Raw genomic sequence first — 17572 nt, 5'->3', positions numbered from 1 at the left:
TCTAGGCGTGGAAAGTGCGTGAGATTTCCTTTCTATCTGCCTATTCCTTGTATGTTGGTGGTAATTTTCTCAAGTAGAGAATCGAGGAATAATCGTGATGTTCGTTTCCTTCCTTTACAAAATCATAAAATAAATTAAATATCATATAGGTACTGGCAACAAAATATTTACAATTAAATATGAAAATCTTAAAAATGTCATGATCAGACTAAGATAAATGCATCACATATATAAGCTGTTTGTTTCCTACCCAACCACGCGTAAACGAATCTATTATAATTAATTCCCCCCTTTCTCCTTCTCCCCCCTCCTTCTCTCCCCTCCTCTCTCGCTCCCTCCCCCTTCTTGCAGTAAGGCTAAGGGCCTATTACATGATACTGTTTCAGCCAATTCCTTACACTCTGGTCCTCCATAGAAAATACAAATCATACGACATGTTTTTACATTACGCAGTTTGCACTAGATGGAATAATATACATATGCTTAGTAAATAAATGCATTATATGATCATGGTTTCTTGCTGTCCCTGTTTCATTCATTTATACTTATAGATTTTCTACTTTCTATGTGTGTGGTCAGTAATGCTTCTTGGGGGAAACGAAAAACAGACACGTTTTTGATCTGGGTGTTATTATATTTGGGTCACTTTCACGCGTTACAGTATTTCGGCTTTGTCACATTTTGCTTAACAGCGCCTCTTCCGCAGCTTCTCGCATCTCCCTCTGTCGCACTCTGTGACCACGCGGTTTTTTCCCGCCACGGGTATATTTTCCCGCCATCTTCATGAGTTCAAAAATCTTTTTTGACACGTCACGACTATGGCAGTTGACTCTCCTCCATCTAGTGCAGACAGATATCATTTCGTGATTTCAGGTAGTTCAGAGATATTGAGTGTCAAAGTTTTTACATTCCATTATGTTCTGTGAGATGGAACCTTTGTTGTATTTTATGAATTACTAACTCAAAAATGTCAACATTTTAAAAATAACACCACACAGGCATTAATAAACACCTAATGGATCAGATTATGTAAAAAACTAAATTTTGACAAAAATTGAGATAGAACCTTATAATTCTAACATCACGATTTGCGTTGATACAACATTCCATGTTTATGGAAACACAATAACACCAATCATGAACATTTCCCTGTGTATCCAAACATAACATATATTTTTATTTCATGACAAAAAAAAAAAAACGTTCATAATGGTTTCAATGTTATTTAATTACAACAAAGAGGGTACATTGCGTTTGTTATTTAGTCATTAACATGAATCTCATGCCTTCCCTTTTCCACTCCTATAATATGAACGGTAGGAGGATGGATTTCCCTTTCAGAAAATAACCCATACTTTCTCCTGCCAATCCAAAAACAATTGACTCCAAGGGTGCAAATAAGAACATACCAATATATTGCTTATTTGGAAATCAATATTTTTTAATATATATTAAAATCAGAAGGAGATCAAAAAGGAAACCTTTCTTTTTGAAAATAAAAAACAGCTATGTTCCCTTTCCCTCCACAGATGCAAGGAGCTGGTAATGTTGTGTACTTTTATATTTAAAAATGTTCAAACATCTTTTTTTTCCTACAGTCCATGTCACCAGACATGATAAGTGTAACAGAACCAATTAGTCAGAAACATCCTGTCTGCATTTTTCGTCTCAAAGGAAAAAAAACAGCGTATCATTTCTAACCAAGTGGAACACTCAGATAGAACTACATCATCCAGAAGAGCCACCATTTTTCGTTGTATGTCCCAAATTTCGTTGTATGGTACCTGTACTATATCAATGACAATAAAGACCATTCATTCATTCATTCATTTCAGCTCCACCCATTTAATGTCAGAATACCTGCAACACGTGAGCTTAGAATTATAAGGTTCTATCTCCGTTTAGGGCAGTTCAGAGATATTATTGTCAAAGTTTTTACATTCCATTATGTTTTGTGAGATGGAACCTTTGTATTTTATTAATTACTAACTAAAAAATGTCAACATTTAAAAAAATAACACCACACAGGCATTAATAAACACCTAATGGATCAGATTATGTAAAGAAACTACATTTCAACAAAAATGGAGATAGAACCTTATAATGACTCTAACGTCACGAACAGTCTGAGCTGTTCTGAACAGCTTCTGAACACTGCCCATGATGTTTTAGATATGAAACAGCAGCTCCACGGTTGGGGCATTGAAATTACAATTACAATTACTTCTTTTTCATTGATTTCTCAATCTCAATTCTCAGCTTTTATACATCAAGTTTACATGTCATGGCAATAAAGTCTTCTGATTCTGATTAAGTGTTTTTCAATGGGGTTTTCTCAATTGTAAATTCAAATCTCTCCCTGAACTGACTGAGATTTGAACTGAACTGACCTGTGATTTATAAATCACACATCACTTGTTGATTATTACAACACAGTAAGACAGTAATTTGTGTCATGTTGTAACAGTCTGAAGGGGGGGGGCATGCACATATGAAACAATAGACTTCTTCTTATTGGGCTTTCATAAAAATGAAAGAGACATAATCCGGGTACCTGTAAGCATTAAACATCTTTTAAAATCATTAAAAACACGGTCATATAAAATACTCTTGATTATTTCAACGTAATAATTTAATCACAGGGACCCCCTGGTCTGTAGATGTTCTCGGAGGACAAAAGTCTAGTATGGCAATCCCATTTCCTCTTCTTCCTTCTTGTCATGTCCATACCTCCTCCCCCTTGCTTCAATTCCTCCTTAAAGTCTGTCCATCATCCTCTACGTAACCGTGGTGGAGTTCTGCCCCCTGACCTCACACCAGGCCATGAACACATCCCTGGGTGAGACAACCAATCAATCAGTCAATCAATCAATCAATCAACGAGCGAGAGGATGAGAGAAAAGATTAACAAATGTGTGGTGTATATGTGTTACGGTACATGTGGGAAATCAGTACATGTGGGAAAACTAGGGTTAGGGTTAGGTGCTAGGGTGCTACGGTTAGGGTTAGGGGTAGGGTTAGACATGCCAGCATGTACCAAGTCGACGTAGCACCTAACCCTAACCCTAGGTTTCCCACATGTACCGTATTCCCACATGTACCGTAACATATACAATCAAGCATACAGGATATATGATGATTGTGTGTGTGTGTGTGTGTGTGTGTGTGTGTGAGAGAGAGTGTGTCAACAAGTACATTCATACCTGCAGTGAGTGGCCACACACTCGTTGCTGCAGTACTCCATGTCCCAGTCCTGGCTCTCTACGGCTGGGTTGCTGCAGCCAGCACGGACACAGATGTTAAGGGTTGTGGTGGGGCCGACGCCTGGAGACACGTTCAGCTCTACCTGCATCTGACATACCGAGAACGATAGATAGAATGAAAGAAAGAAAGAAAAAAAAAGAGAGGTGTGTGAGAAAGAGAGAGAGAGAGAGAGAGAGAGAGAGAGAGAGAGAGACAGAGAGAGAGAGACAGAGACAGAGAGAGACAGAGAGAGAGAGACAGAGAGAGAGAGAGAGAGAGAGACAGACAGAGGGAGAGACAGAGAGGGGAAGAGATAAAAGACTTAACAAATGTGTTCTGTTTACATTTAACTTCATACATTAATGCATATATATATATACACCATCATCATCACATCATTTGGATGTCCTCCTATCTTACCCCTTCCTCCCCCTCCGCAGTGGAGGGAGAGCAGGCTGCCACCAGGTCAGAGGTTAGCTGTCCCACCTCCATGGTCAGAGAGGAGGGGGAGGAGGAGGACACGGAGGAGGCGGGCCCAGATGCCCCAGACGCGACCCCCGCCGCTGCTGACGCCATGATAATGGGCGTGGCCAAGTGCGTCTGCAACAACGAGGCAGGGACTATCTTGATCTGCAAAGGAGGCGGTGGCGCGGTGGCGATAGAGGCCGCCCCAGCCTGCCCCGCCGCACCCATCCCGCCCCGTGGTTTGGCCTGCAGGGGCGGAGGGGTCTGGGCATGTACCATCTGCTGGAGGCGGGGGGGAGGGGGGGTGTTCTGCATCTGCTGGAGCGGCGGGGGCAGGCGGGCGGAGGAGGAGGTGGCGATCACCGTTACCCCCGCCAACGAGACAGCAACTTGCTGCCTGATGATGATCTTAGGGATGGCGGGGGCGGGGGGCTTGTGCGCCCCTGTGCGGGAGCGGGTGGAGACCTGGGGGAGGTCGGAGGATGACCCCAGGATGATGTTGGAGGTGCAGATGTTGGTGATGGTGTTCTGGTCGGGGATGTGATGCTGAGGGACTTGGGTGGAGCGGGCCCCAGGGCCCTGAGTGACAGCTGCTGTAGCCGGGGGGGAGGGGACAGGAGCGGGGGCCGGAGTGGGGGGGGGCGACGGGGACGTGTCTAACACCACGATAGAAGGCTGGGAAAGAAGAGAGGTGTGGATGGAGGAGGCGGAGAGTGGAGAAGGGAAGAGAAGGATGAGATGTTAAACATATGAGAAGTTCATCCACAGAATTCTAACAACACGACGAAGAAGAAGAAGATTTGATTCTGATATCTGCCAGTTTCAGTCACCATGATCGACTTACTTACACACATTATAAGACGTAATACTTTCAGAGGGACCACTAGTTATCTCTCACCTGAGAGAGCTGATTGGCTCTGTAGGCTGCCAGTGCCTTCAGATACTCCTTTTTAGCTGCTTCAGTCTTCCTCTTATACACCTGAGAGAGAGGTAAACATAGACCACCATGAGAATAACTGTGTAACCCTGCCCTGAGATACTATCACTCATGTCTTTAGAACTTTAGAAATGTCGTGACGTTAGAATTATAAGGTTCTATCTTAATCTATAATAAAATACAAAGGTTCCATCTCACAAAACATAATGGAATGACGCTCAATATCTCTGAACTGCCCTAAACGGAGATAGAACCTTATAATTCTAAACAGAGATAGAACCTTATAATTCTAAACAGAGATAGAACCTTATAATTCTAAGCTCACGATGTGTGCATAGCTACACCTATAATAGCATTCATGTAGCGTTCGTACATATAATAGCGTTAACACACACACACACACGCACACGAGTGCTCTGCGTGTGTGTGTGTGTGTGTGTGTGTGTGTGTGTGTGTGTGTGAAGCTCAGTTCACTTCCCAATACAAGTCTGTGTGTTTGCAATTCATATCTTAGTTTTTTATAGTGGAATCAATTACACACCGTGTGGATCAGGTTGTTACAAACTGAGCAAATGGAAACAGGAAACAAAACTTCTCAGGTGTGCAGCTAGACCTTTGAAGACTTTGTCGGCTGCACATCCGTGTGTGTGTGTGTGTGTGTGTGTGTGTGTGTCTGTGTGTGTGTGTGTGTGTGTGTGTGTGTGTGTGTGTGTGTGTAGTGTGTGTGTGCAGTGTGTGTGTGTGTGTGTGTGTGTCTGTGTGCAGTGTGTGTGTGTGTGTGTGTGTGTGTGTCTGTGTGTGTGTCTGTGTGTGTGTCTGTGTCTGTGTCTGTGTGTGTGTGTCTGTGTGTGTGTGTGTGTGTGTGCGTACCTGTTTCTGGTCTTCCCCCAGGCTGTCCCACATAGAGGCCACTATCTTGGACACCTCTCCGAACGTGGCGCTGGGGTTCTGGCCCTTGATCGCCGCCTGGGTGTCTCTGAAGAACAGCGCGTAGGCCGACACTGGCTTCTGAGGCTCGTTGGGATCCTTCTTCTTCTTCCCCTTCTTCCCTCCCCCTCCTCCTCCTCCTCCTTCTCCTTCTCCTCCTCCTTCTCCTCCGCCCGCTCCCCCTCTGCGTACCAGGGCAGGCGGGGCGCTGGAGGACGTGGCGGGGGGGAAGGGGGAGTCCGAGACGGAGGGGTCGAGGGAGATGACGGTGGGAGAGATGGACAGAGAGACGGGAGACTCCACCAGTATGCTCTTCACAGGCAGAATGGGAGAGAGACACGGGGATAAGGCGAGACAAGACAGAAAAACATATGAAAGATTGTCGTGGGAATTCTTTACTCAAAATACTTGACTAAAATGGGTTAGTTGAAGACAAAAAGCCGAAATAAATTGTCAGACCAAGACCAGAGCTGGAGGTTCTACTCTAAATACTTTGTTACAGGTAACAAAGCCTAAGGTCGGTCCACGGAGTGTCGGCTGTCTTGGACCTCTCGGCTCATCATGTTTATACAGTTTTACCCCCTTTGAATATTTAGGTTTACATATCTCATATGTAAATGATCCACACCTTTTGGTTGTTCGCCACCAATATGTTTCACCTTGTTTTTCTATCTCGTCACGGGAGCCCCCCTGGGGTCACATGGTAGAAAACAATTATTTGATGTGTGAATCCGTTCCCTCGGTTTAGTAATCCGTTCCCTCGGTTTAGTAATTCGTTAGGGTTATGGTTAGGGTTGGGGTTAGAATCCTTGCGATCGTTCTGGCTTGTAGGGCCTAACCCTAACACTAACCCTAACGAATTACTAAACCGAGGGAAGGGATTACTAAAATGAGGGAACGGATTCACACATCAAATAATTATTTTATACCATGTGACCCCAGGGGGGCTCCGTAGGTTTCTCTGCCCTCTCCCACAGGAACATGGTTGGTGGAAAACACCTAACGGTTGTTTAAAAAATAATGCATCAACCTCTTGGTGCCTGGTACCGTCCGTTACCTCACTTGCAAGCATAGTTTAGTTACTAAGGAATGTACTGGTACCACTCGGTACCACTCTCTTACCTACAAGCATATAGTATAGTTATATACTATAGTTCATATAGTTCTTCTGAAATGCATGATGCAATTGGCATCAACATATGTATCAACATATCTTTGGAACGATAGCCGTTTTTTTACCTTTATAATTATAATCAATTTTCTTTGTGCCGCTATGAATTTTTTACTATAAGATCAGTTTCACAAACACAAAGATGTTCATTTTTTACACTTCTACAGTACATGAGCAAAATATACGTATGTATTTGGTGTATATGTGTGTATATATGGTGTATTTGGCTAGGGAACTAAAGGCCAATGCACACGGCGTGCGATTTTGTCGCACGACAACATTCGATTCTCAATTCACACCAATGAATGAATGAATGTGAATGGAGAATCGAATGTTGTCGTGCGACAATATCGCATCGCACGCCGTGTGCATTGTCTCATTGAGATGCAGTCAAAACAATGGAATCGAATTTGGCGGTGCGACAAAATCGCACGCCGTGTGCATTGGGCTTAAGAGGGGTCCTTCCTCCCCAGTGCTATAGGCTCTTTTTAACGTCAGTCACTTATGGTGACACTGACAAATAGAGACTTGACAAATGACCTTTTTGCACTGCACTTTCTTTGACTGATTGTTGTGTACCGGTACTTGTAAGAACCTGCTGTATTTAAATTCCTGTTTATATGTTTTGAAATAGGAAGACGTTAGAAGTTTTTCTAACTGTGACAAATTGAAAGTCTTGAAGAACTTGAGGATGACAAGAAGATCAGGGTATACAGGAATCTTCAGGTTAATTTGAAAGTGACAGTTGACACTAGAACAGCCGTGTCTATGTTACCAGACGTACCCTCCTGAAGTCGTCCATGTCATCGTCCTGTAAGGAGCCAGTAGGTGAGGCGGTGGCCGACAGCGGTTGGTCAGGTGATTGCGAGCGTGGCATGATGGTCCCGCCCCCCAGGCTCAGCCCTAACTGGGCACTGAGCTCTGATTGGTCGATGGTGGTAAGCTGGTTGTGGCCCAGCAGACTGTGGCCCATGTCGCTCAGCGGAACGTCTATGGTCATGGGGGAGGAGCTGCTGAACTGAGAGCCAATGGGATGGCCGAGATCCTGGAAAGAAAGAGCAGAGCGTTAGGAGCGAACGGAATAATGTGCTTCTTCTTCCTGTCTTTAGATTGGTCCTGGTCCTTCCTCTCACTTGGAATTTCAGGCAACAGCATTCGGATTCTAGAATATCTGTAGAATTCCATATAAATGGAATATTCAATTCTTATCCCATTTACATATGGAATTCTACAGATATACTAGAATCCGAATGCTGTTGCCTGAAATTCCAAGTCCTGTATTTATATCATTGTACACTTCAATCCCTCCCTACATTGACAAGAACTGAATGGGACCCAACACTTGGGAGGTTCTCACCAAAGAGTTATAACCCTTAGAGGGCGCACTCCCCTTAACACTAGAAGAGCCGTGAGGGTGACTCACGGTGACCCCTGTCAGTATATTTAAAAAATCTTTCTTCTCACTCAAATTTCAGGACCCTCCTTTCATGACTTTTCCTAGATATGTGCGTTCTACCACCCAGTATCCTTACATTTTCAAAATCACTTCAAGATAGTCAAGATAGTATAAAGCTGTTTTGCAGTTTTTCTGTGTAGGAGGAGGCAGGCTAAAAAACAGAAGTGCCCTCTAGTGATCTCTGTGTGTAAATAGCAGATTTACATTCTAAAAAAGGGGGTCTATTTGACCCCCATGGCGGCTCGACTAGTAGGTAAAATAGGCACGGCTGTTGTAGTGTTAATCAACTGTAATGAATGGGAAAGATAGAACATCTCTATCTAACACCGTTCTCACCATGCCCAGCGCAGATCCCAGTAGAGCGCCCCCTCCTGGCTGGCTGATGACACCGAGACTGAGATGCTCCAGCCCCTGTGAGGGGGGGTTCACATAGGTGGAGGCGAAGGAGGGGTCGTCCCCCCCCACCACGGCGTTCCCCGGGACCACCACGCTCCCCGTGGGACCCCCTCCGTCCGACAGCTCCCCAAAGTGGGACACCACGTCAGACACGGTGAGGGCCGAGTCGGGCTCCAGAGAGATGGGGGGGATCTCAAACTCCTCATCGCCCAAGCTGGGCGTATGGAAAGTCTGCGGAGGAAGGGGGGGGGGGGGGGGGGTTAGATGATGATGAAATAGGGGATGAAGTTGTGTAGGTGAGAAGAAGTGGTGGGAGGAGAGAGAAGGATGGGAGAAATTAAGGTGGGGGGAAAGGAGGAGGAGAGAGGGAGCATGAAGAGGTGGGGGGAGAGGAGAGAGAAGGATGGGAGAAATTAAGGTGGGGGAAAGGAGGAGGAGAGAGGGAGCATGAAGAGGTGGGGGGAGAGGAGGAGGAGAGAGGGAGCATGAAGAGGTGGGGGGAAAGGAGGAGGAGAGAGGGAGCATGAAGAGGTGGGGGGAAAGGAGGAGGAGAGAGGGAACATGAAGAGGTGGGGGGAAAGGAGGAGGAGAGAGGGAACATGAAGAGGTGGGGGGAAAGGAGGAGGAGAGAGGGAGCATGAAGAGGTGGGGGGAGAGGAGAGAGGGAACATGAAGAGGTGGGGGGAGAGGAGAGAGAAGGTAAAGAAGACAGGGAGGGAGGAGAGGAAAAAGGTTATCTTTGTGGGTTTCTTCACAAAGCTTTAATGAGGGAGCTACAAAGCCAGACCATGTGGTGAACAATAGTCTGAATACGAGTGTGAGGGGGGTTGTTTATGTTGTGATGAGATGAATGAGAATGGTAAATGGACTGCACTTATATAGCGCCTTTTTTGATGCTCCAAAGCTGCTCCAAAGCGCTTTACAACGGCCTCTCATTCACCCATTCACACACACAGTCACACACCAATGGCGGCAAGCTGCCATGCAAGGCGCAGTGGAGTGGAGGGTGGATGAGTATATAAAGAAAAGCCAGCAGAACGGAATGGGCTTATGGAATAAACCATTTTTTAAATTAAGCAGCAGATTCAGTGTGCTGGCTCCTCTTCATGACTTGATCCCTCTTTTGTGTATATGTTACGGTACATGTGGGAAAACTAGGGTTAGGTCGACTTGGTACATGCTGGCATGTCTAACCCTAACCCCAATCCTAACCCTAACCCTAACCCTAGTTTTCCCACATGTACCGTAACACATATATCTATTTTGGATTGCTCTTGGATGAGCATGGAGATTAACTTACCTCTGAGGAGGAGAGGAAGGGATGGCCGCCCCCGGTGATGGTCAGGTAGCTGTCACTGCCCCCAGGGAACTGCAGGGACAACACACAGTGGGCTCACGTCATCATCATCATCATCATCATCATCATATGAACCACACCATGCTTTCTCATGACCTTTTTGTGATGTAAGTCAGTGACATCATGAAAACACGCCATATGGAAGCAACTGATCCTCAACAGTTACACACACACACACACACACTTCTAAAACTTCTTAAACTAATCAGAGCAAAAAATCCCAATAATGACAGATCACACTTCCCAATATAAGTGCAAACGTCACAACATGCTGTAATAGCAACACGTTCAGTAAAGCGACTGATTGACTGAAGGCCAGTGATAGATGATAGAAGTAGTTGACAGAATCCTGCGTGCATGTTTGGGTCAGTAGGGTGAGTAGTTCTCCTTTAGTGCTGGAAAAGGGAGGGGGGTGGAGGTGGTGGAGGGAGGTAGGGAGGGGGGGTGGGGGGGTGAGGGTGGAGGCGGGATGGGAGGAGGAGGGGGTGGGGGGGGCGGGATGGGAGGAGGAGGGGGGTGGGGGGGGGGTTCACCTTGTTGACGGCGTCAAATCCATTGAAGGATTGCGGATCAAGGAACTCTGGGTCTCCGTGCTGCCCAGTGCCATCCGATAGATGATCCGAGTAAAAATTCAGGTCCATCTTTACACTGGGCCTCATGTGACATTCAATAAATATCTATCTATCTATCTATCTTCAATGCAACGGGATGGTTTTCTAACCGCCCCCCCCCAAAAAAAGGTCAGATCTTACTTTCACTGTCTGATCCCAAATACTGACTCACACAACCCCTGACAGACAGGCTGGTGTCAATAAGAGAAATCAAAGACAGAAAGACCCTCTGACAATGCAATCCAATGCATCTAATTTTATGGAAAATATCACACAACAGAGACAGACGTCTTTTCCGTTTCAAACGACGCACACGTATAGATATTTTGCATGGACCAAATGTGCTTAAGGATGCCAAAAATAACCCCGATCTAGCTCTGCGATCCTGCTTGCTGAGGTGTCCTGGTGAGACTGAACCCTACTGGACACCCCTGTCACAATGTGCGACAGCTGTTAGTTACTACGACCGAACAAACCAGACCAAGGCCACAAGTATTTCATATTGTCATCCGAAAATTGAACACATCAGCTCATGTTAAAACGCTCAGATCCTCAGAGTCTCAAATGTGACCTGATTTGATGTGTCTCCCTGATTTGGAGGTGATGTCTTGATGCATCATCAGTTCTTCCCCGTGTTTTTTTTACACACCCAAGATCAGACCTGCTCAATGGAACCCAGATCAGACCTGCTCAATGGAACCAGAGCGATGGATGATCAGACCTGCTCAATGGAACCAGAGCGATGGATGATCAGACCTGCTAAATGAAACCAGAACCAGACCTGCTCAATGGAAACCAGACCAGACCTGCTCAATGGAAACCAGATCAGACCTGCTCAATGGAACCAGACCAGACCTGCTCAATGGAACCAGAGCGATAAATGTGGAATCCCCATAATAATCTAGGGGCGGGTTCCAGGGTTGGGTCTGGGGGGTCGCACGTCTATTTGACGCTTAGAAAGAAACAGTTTGATGTAGTGTAATAATATAGTGTTCTCAAAACAGAAATAAAATGGTCACTAAAGCCGTAAAGGTAATTACGCAATGCTCTTACATAAGTCCATCTAGATGAAGCATGGTTACACAGCACCCCCTCCCACTCTCTCCCAATGGTTTATCCCATTGGCCCAGGTCAGATATGCTTCCGGATGATAATCACTGTTATGCAATATTGTTATTATACCAAAAAAACTCCCCAAAAAAAAACTTTGGAGAAAAAACACATTTAGCAGCTGACTAGCTACAACAGACAGCCACAATGTCATTACAAGACTGTTACACACTGGAATGGCTGAATGGAGCCATGGCATGGCAGAGGATTGGAAAATTATTCCAGTGTTGTTGGTCTCAGCAGAGTAAAGACAAGAGGATAACATCTACATGACTGTCTGAGTCAGTGTGAGGGTTTATCATGTGATGTTTTGGACAACCTAAAGATTGAGATTGTGCACTTGACACTTGTGTGCGATCCCAAACATCCACGTCTGGATACGCGCACGGACGTCTCACACACACACGAGAGGGATTCTGTTTCTACCTTCTTACCTCCATGCTCACCCCCAAATCTGATCAGTCTCCCTTTCCTGAACTTCTGAACCAAGCCAAGGTGCTTTAAATTTTCCTCAAAATCACAACATGGCACCAACTTCCGGATTGTCTTGACACGTGGAAATGACGTCAGCTCGTCAAAGCGACGTAAGCGTTGCGTGAGGGACGGGCACATTGAGTCCAGTGTGTTCCAGAAGTTTAAAAAGGTGAATGAATGAATGAATGAATGAATGGTCTTTATTGTCATTGATATAGTACAGGTACCAAACAACGACATTTGGGAGGGGGGGCTCCCCTGGTGCTAGGAAAGAAATACTAAAACAAGAAGGGAAAAGAGCTGGTTTACATAAATAAAGGCTATGTACACTATCCACTATACTATACAAATAAAACACTGTGCTGTACTCTATGCTATGCTATAAATATCCTAACATTTCCTATCTCTGAACCTTATGTACCCGAGGGTTGTCATATTGCACATAGTGTTATTGCACATTCATTTAAAGTGTCGCAGTTTGCAGGTTTGAAATGTTCACAGTTGTATTTCAGTATTGCACTTGATTACAATCTAGTAGCTGCCATCAAATTGTCTAGATTGAGAAATACAATTGCAATTTGTAGCTAAATGTTTTCCTGGTGCTGGAACTTTGGAACTTGGAACTTTTTACTTATTGAGCCTGCACTGTTTTATCTATTTATTTATTGAATGTTTTCTGTCTGCCCTAACTAAGCTGTTTGACAACAAAATTTCCCCATTGGGGACAATAAAGGTTTTCATCATCATCAATCAGACACAACCGAAACTGAAACTATGTAACTGAATAACCCAGAATAATAACCAAACATAAAACAACAGTGTGCGTGGATTTGACACAATAATAATGACTGATCAGTTTTCTTTCTTTCAAAATTGGTTTTATTCCCATTTTCTCAAGCAACGTTTTTTTCCGTCTTTTTTATATTAATGTCATTAAAAAAAGATAAAACTTGGGGGACCTCTCTTTGTTTTTATGTACAAGCAAAAAACTGTGGAAGAAAAAAGAACGTAAAGAAGAATCCCTGCACAACAAATCAATAACATTGAGAAGACAAAAGCATTTAGTAGTGGAATAAAATAACTCCAGATTCAGCTCCTCCTATTAAACAACACGGGTTCACAAGCGTTGGAGGAGGCAGGTGACATACAGAAGAAGCACACACAGGCACACAGGCAGGAGACGCCAATGTGATCAAAGCCCAGTAGGTCTGTTATATCAGGTCGGTCGGGACGAGTAGAATAAAGGGAGTTGCACAGCAGAAGCGAAGCGAGGATACAAAATCACTGTTTACCTACATACACATACTGTAGTCTCTCTCTCTCTCTGTCTTTCTCTCTCACACACACACACACACACACATACACACACACACACACACACACACACATACACACACACACACACACACACACACACATACACACACACACACACATACACACACACACACACACACACATACACACACACTCTCCATCACTGAGAAACGGCAGTGCAACACCAGAGCGATGTCTGAACAAGCATGCGGTGGATTAATGGTCTTTACAATGGTGGTCCAATGTGCAGTAACCCTCCTCCCCACACCCCTCAACTCTATATTGCTACAACACTGGTTTACTCGTTTAAAATACTTTTAATCCTCACCTCCCAAAACCCTTCCATACTGCTCTACCTCCTCCTACTCACACATTCCTATGGGTAATGTCTCAACGTTTTCTAAGTGGCTTCCTTACCCTACCTCCTCCTCTCCTACATCTAAATGGATTTGGAAAAGGAAAATGAACAACAACAACAACAATGGAAAAATAAGCAGGTGTGTCACCTGTTCCTTCCTGACCAATGAGGATGAAGGAAGGGGAGACAAGGAAAGGAAGACACTTCAAAGGGTTGGGTTACCTATCTCACTCAAACAAGCACGCACACACACAGACACACACAGACACACACACACACACACACACACACACACACACACACACACACACACACACACACACACACCTGTCACCATGCACTGTCCAACCTAGAAACTAGAGTCTTTCATACAGTCAAACAACCCAAACCTAAACTCTCCTGCTCTCGATCGATTAACCGGATCGTCCTAAAGCAAACATCTTTAAGTACACTCTTCAGCACACACTCCTTTGAAAGTGTACACTCACAACTGCACACACTCAAGTGCACATCAACAGTCTTATAGCACACACACACACACACACACATGTTCCACATACTCACACTCACTATTAACTAACTACTCAAGAACAAATCCTGGCCTGGTTCCAGATCATATGGCAATTACAATAGCTAGCTCGAACAATGTTTTAACAATAAAGATGCTATTTTCTTTCTCTGTGTTTGTCCTCCATTTTGTCCTCCAAGAGTAGCTGAATACCTTTTTTTTTATCATAGGTAAGACAACACTAGCTCCCCGTTGGAGTTGGCTAAAAGACATAGAGGCCTGGAGATCTGCTAAGCACAAACTACCAAGGTCCATTTCTCTTCTTGTAGCCTGCTCACTCGCTCGCTCTCACACACACACACACACACACACTCTTACATCTTATTGTATCATATGCTCTGCACACACGACCCAATGTCAAGTCTAATACACGTCTATAAAACAGAACCCTGAGTCACTCAGTGGAACACTCACACTCTGTTCCGGAATATTCTATTGTTTATGTTTTTATGGTTCATTCATTGGTCCACTGTACCACCACGCACGCTCATACAACGCTGGTCCCTGATCCAACTGCTGTACGGTTATTTATGCATTAGCCTATTATGTAAGTCCCTTGAGATGATTCTCTTGTACACACATACAGTACATAGACATGGACACACACACACACACACACACACACACACACACACACACACACACACAATCATACACATAGTATAAGCACTCTTGCACATTGTTTTGTTTGAGGAATTGTGTTGGCGTTTTGTAGCTTGTCTGTAGTGGAATGGTGAACCAAAGGGGTGTGTTCCATTTAGCTCACTCAGTGCACCAGGAGGGTGAGAGTCACACCTTCTAGACCATTCCACTGGTGTTACACTGCAAACCCCCCCCCCCCACCCAGTGCACCTGAGGAGCTAAACCAAACACAACTCATAACTGACAGGCGGGATGGAGGTGGGCGGGGTCTAATCAAGCCACAGCCAGTGACAGTCCATCGTTTGTGTCTCTCTGAAGGAGAGAGGCCACACCCCCCATGGTTGCTAAGCCACACCTCCCTCTGCATTTTCTTCCTTCCACAACGTTTGGCTGCTTTGTTGCTGGTGTCATCTGTGTGGGCCAATCAGGAGTAGATGGTGATGACTTCACTTCCGCCACCCCTGACCAATAAGACGCGTTCCAAGCCCTCCGTCAGAACTTCCAGAAATTCCATATCTGATCAGCTGTTAAGGACGAGTTCACTGTGTTAAAACACGCTTACCAACTCTGGCTGAGATCCTAACTTGAGAACCACACGCATGAACTCAATGTTCACCGCTGACCGTGAGCTTAGAATTCTAAGGTTCTATCTCCGTTTAGAATGATAAGGTTCTATCTCCGTTTAGAATGATAAGGTTCTATCTCCGTTTAGAATGATAAGGTTCTATCTCCGTTTAGAATTCTAAGGTTCTATCTCCGTTTAGGGTAGTTCAGAGATATTGAGCGTCAAAGTTTCTACATTCCATTATGTTTTGTGAGATGGAACTTTTGTATTTTATGAATTACTAACAAAAAAATGTCAACATTAAAAAAATAACACCACACAGGCATTAATAAACACCTAATGGCTCAGATTATGTAAAAAACTAAAAAAAACTAAAAAAATGTTTGACAAAAATGGAGATAGAACCTTATAATTCTAATGCTCACGCAGTAACACTGCCCCCCTCGACCAGTAACACTGCCCCCCCCCAACCAGAGTGAAGGATACAGTTCTCGTCCCCGTCCGTGTTCCGGGGCGGGCCCGGCATGTTGAGCAGGACCAGCCGAGCATCATGGGACTTGTTGACGATGACCTCGTTGAGCTTGACGGCCGTGTGCATGCGGCGCACGTTGGAGTGATCCCTGGGGAAGACACGCCCACAACAGTCATGAGGACCAATCAAATCAAGTCGAGACCAATTGTAGGAGCCATTTTAGTTAAAATGTTATTTATGTTAATTTCCTAATATTAATTTTGAATTATTGATTTATTATATTGATTGCTTTAATTTAATTATGATAATATTTGCTTCTAAGTCTATATTCCCTATTTTCTGTTATTTAGATTGTTCCTTGTGGTCATTCCCCCCTGGTGGTTGGGATGAATGAATATTGGGGATATAAGGGAACAGGAAGGGGATGGTTAATTGGGAGCAAACAAAGTTTCAACGACAGTTCAGACAGTTCAAACAGTTCAGACCAACACGGTTGTGAACAGTAATTGACAGTTTAGACAGCCAGGACTATGCTGATGGAGATATATTTATTTTGAGTAAATAAAGGAACGTGTTTATTTGTATACACGCGCCACTCTGCTTTTTTGGATACTGTTTGTTGGAACCTACGACTCACCCAATGTAGAGTCTATTTGGATTATTAAGAAGCCTCTACACCAATCATTATCAGCATCAAATCAGTCTGTCAGCATCAAGTCAGTGATAACATTTCAGAATCATCTGTGCGTTCAACATTCAGTGTTGAAAAAAGCTATTAAAATGAAGTAGAGGTAGTTGGGTGTTGGTGAACTAACTTAACTATGTTGTGAGGTGAACTACTTAACTATGTTGTGAGGTGAACTACTTAACTATGTACTACTAACTAAGACCCGAAGAGAGTTATGTCTAAGAGCAAGCTGATACTCTAGGCTTTAGCTCAGCTTAGCTAACACAGTCTCGACACCTGTGTGTGTGTGTGTGTGAGACACTCACGGCCTGATGCTGAGCATGTCTCTGAAGCCCTCTGGCGTGCTGCAGCCTGAGTGCGTGGCTCTGTACTGCAGGGCCTTCTCTTTGGTCCACGTCATGTGAACCCGCCTGTGTTCCGAGGCGGAGACTCCTCCCCCTACCGACTTCTCTGCGTTGCTGGCCGCCCCGCCTCCGTCTGTGTCGTCGTCATCGTCTGAGCCGATACTGGTCAGCCGGAGCATGGAGTTACGATCCTTCACTAGCTGGGCCTGAGGACAGGGTATATACAGGAATCTTGAGGTTAATTTGAAAGTGACAGTTGGATCTAAGTGACAGTTGGATCTAAGTGACAGTTGACACTAGAACATCCGTGTCTATGTTACCTACACACACGCACACCCACAGAGTATAGATATGATACAATACTCCCTGCTCTCCCTCTCTTACTTGATCTTTACCTCTTACATTTCCTTCCCTTCTTTCTCCCCTCTTCATCCCTCACTTACTTTCCTGCTCTCTCTCCCTCTCTCTCTC

General features: G+C 44.6%; 2 protein-coding genes across 2 annotated transcripts in view; both read right to left on the bottom strand.

Moving 5' to 3' along the window:
• Positions 1 to 1247: 1247 nt before the first annotated feature.
• tox4b (TOX high mobility group box family member 4 b) lies at positions 1248 to 10593 on the bottom strand (the record flags this gene model as incomplete). Its single annotated transcript, XM_080543304.1, has 9 exons — positions 1248 to 2835; positions 3204 to 3352; positions 3664 to 4383; positions 4607 to 4687; positions 5516 to 5884; positions 7528 to 7788; positions 8536 to 8826; positions 9896 to 9964; positions 10486 to 10593. 9 exons carry the CDS (start codon positions 10591 to 10593, stop codon positions 2778 to 2780), a joined length of 2106 nt encoding a protein of 701 aa, XP_080399430.1. The 3' UTR covers positions 1248 to 2777.
• A 4723-nt stretch (positions 10594 to 15316) lies between these two features.
• The window catches only part of slc12a6 (solute carrier family 12 member 6), a gene marked incomplete at its 5' end in the record, with an annotated part of 28304 nt that continues 26048 nt past the window's right edge, over positions 15317 to 17572 (bottom strand). Inside the window, 3 exon segments of the mRNA XM_080543301.1 lie at positions 15317 to 15548; positions 16084 to 16217; positions 17063 to 17307. Of these exon segments, the coding sequence (XP_080399427.1) occupies positions 15457 to 15548; positions 16084 to 16217; positions 17063 to 17307 (471 nt within the window). The 3' untranslated portion in view covers positions 15317 to 15456.

Source organism: Nansenia antarctica (assembly GCF_963989245.1).
Source record: "Nansenia antarctica genome assembly, chromosome: 12".
In the NCBI taxonomy this organism is placed as follows: Eukaryota; Metazoa; Chordata; class Actinopteri; order Argentiniformes; family Microstomatidae; genus Nansenia; species Nansenia antarctica.
Note: the sequence above shows the minus strand (reverse complement) of the source record. Positions and strands in the feature narration are given on the sequence as shown.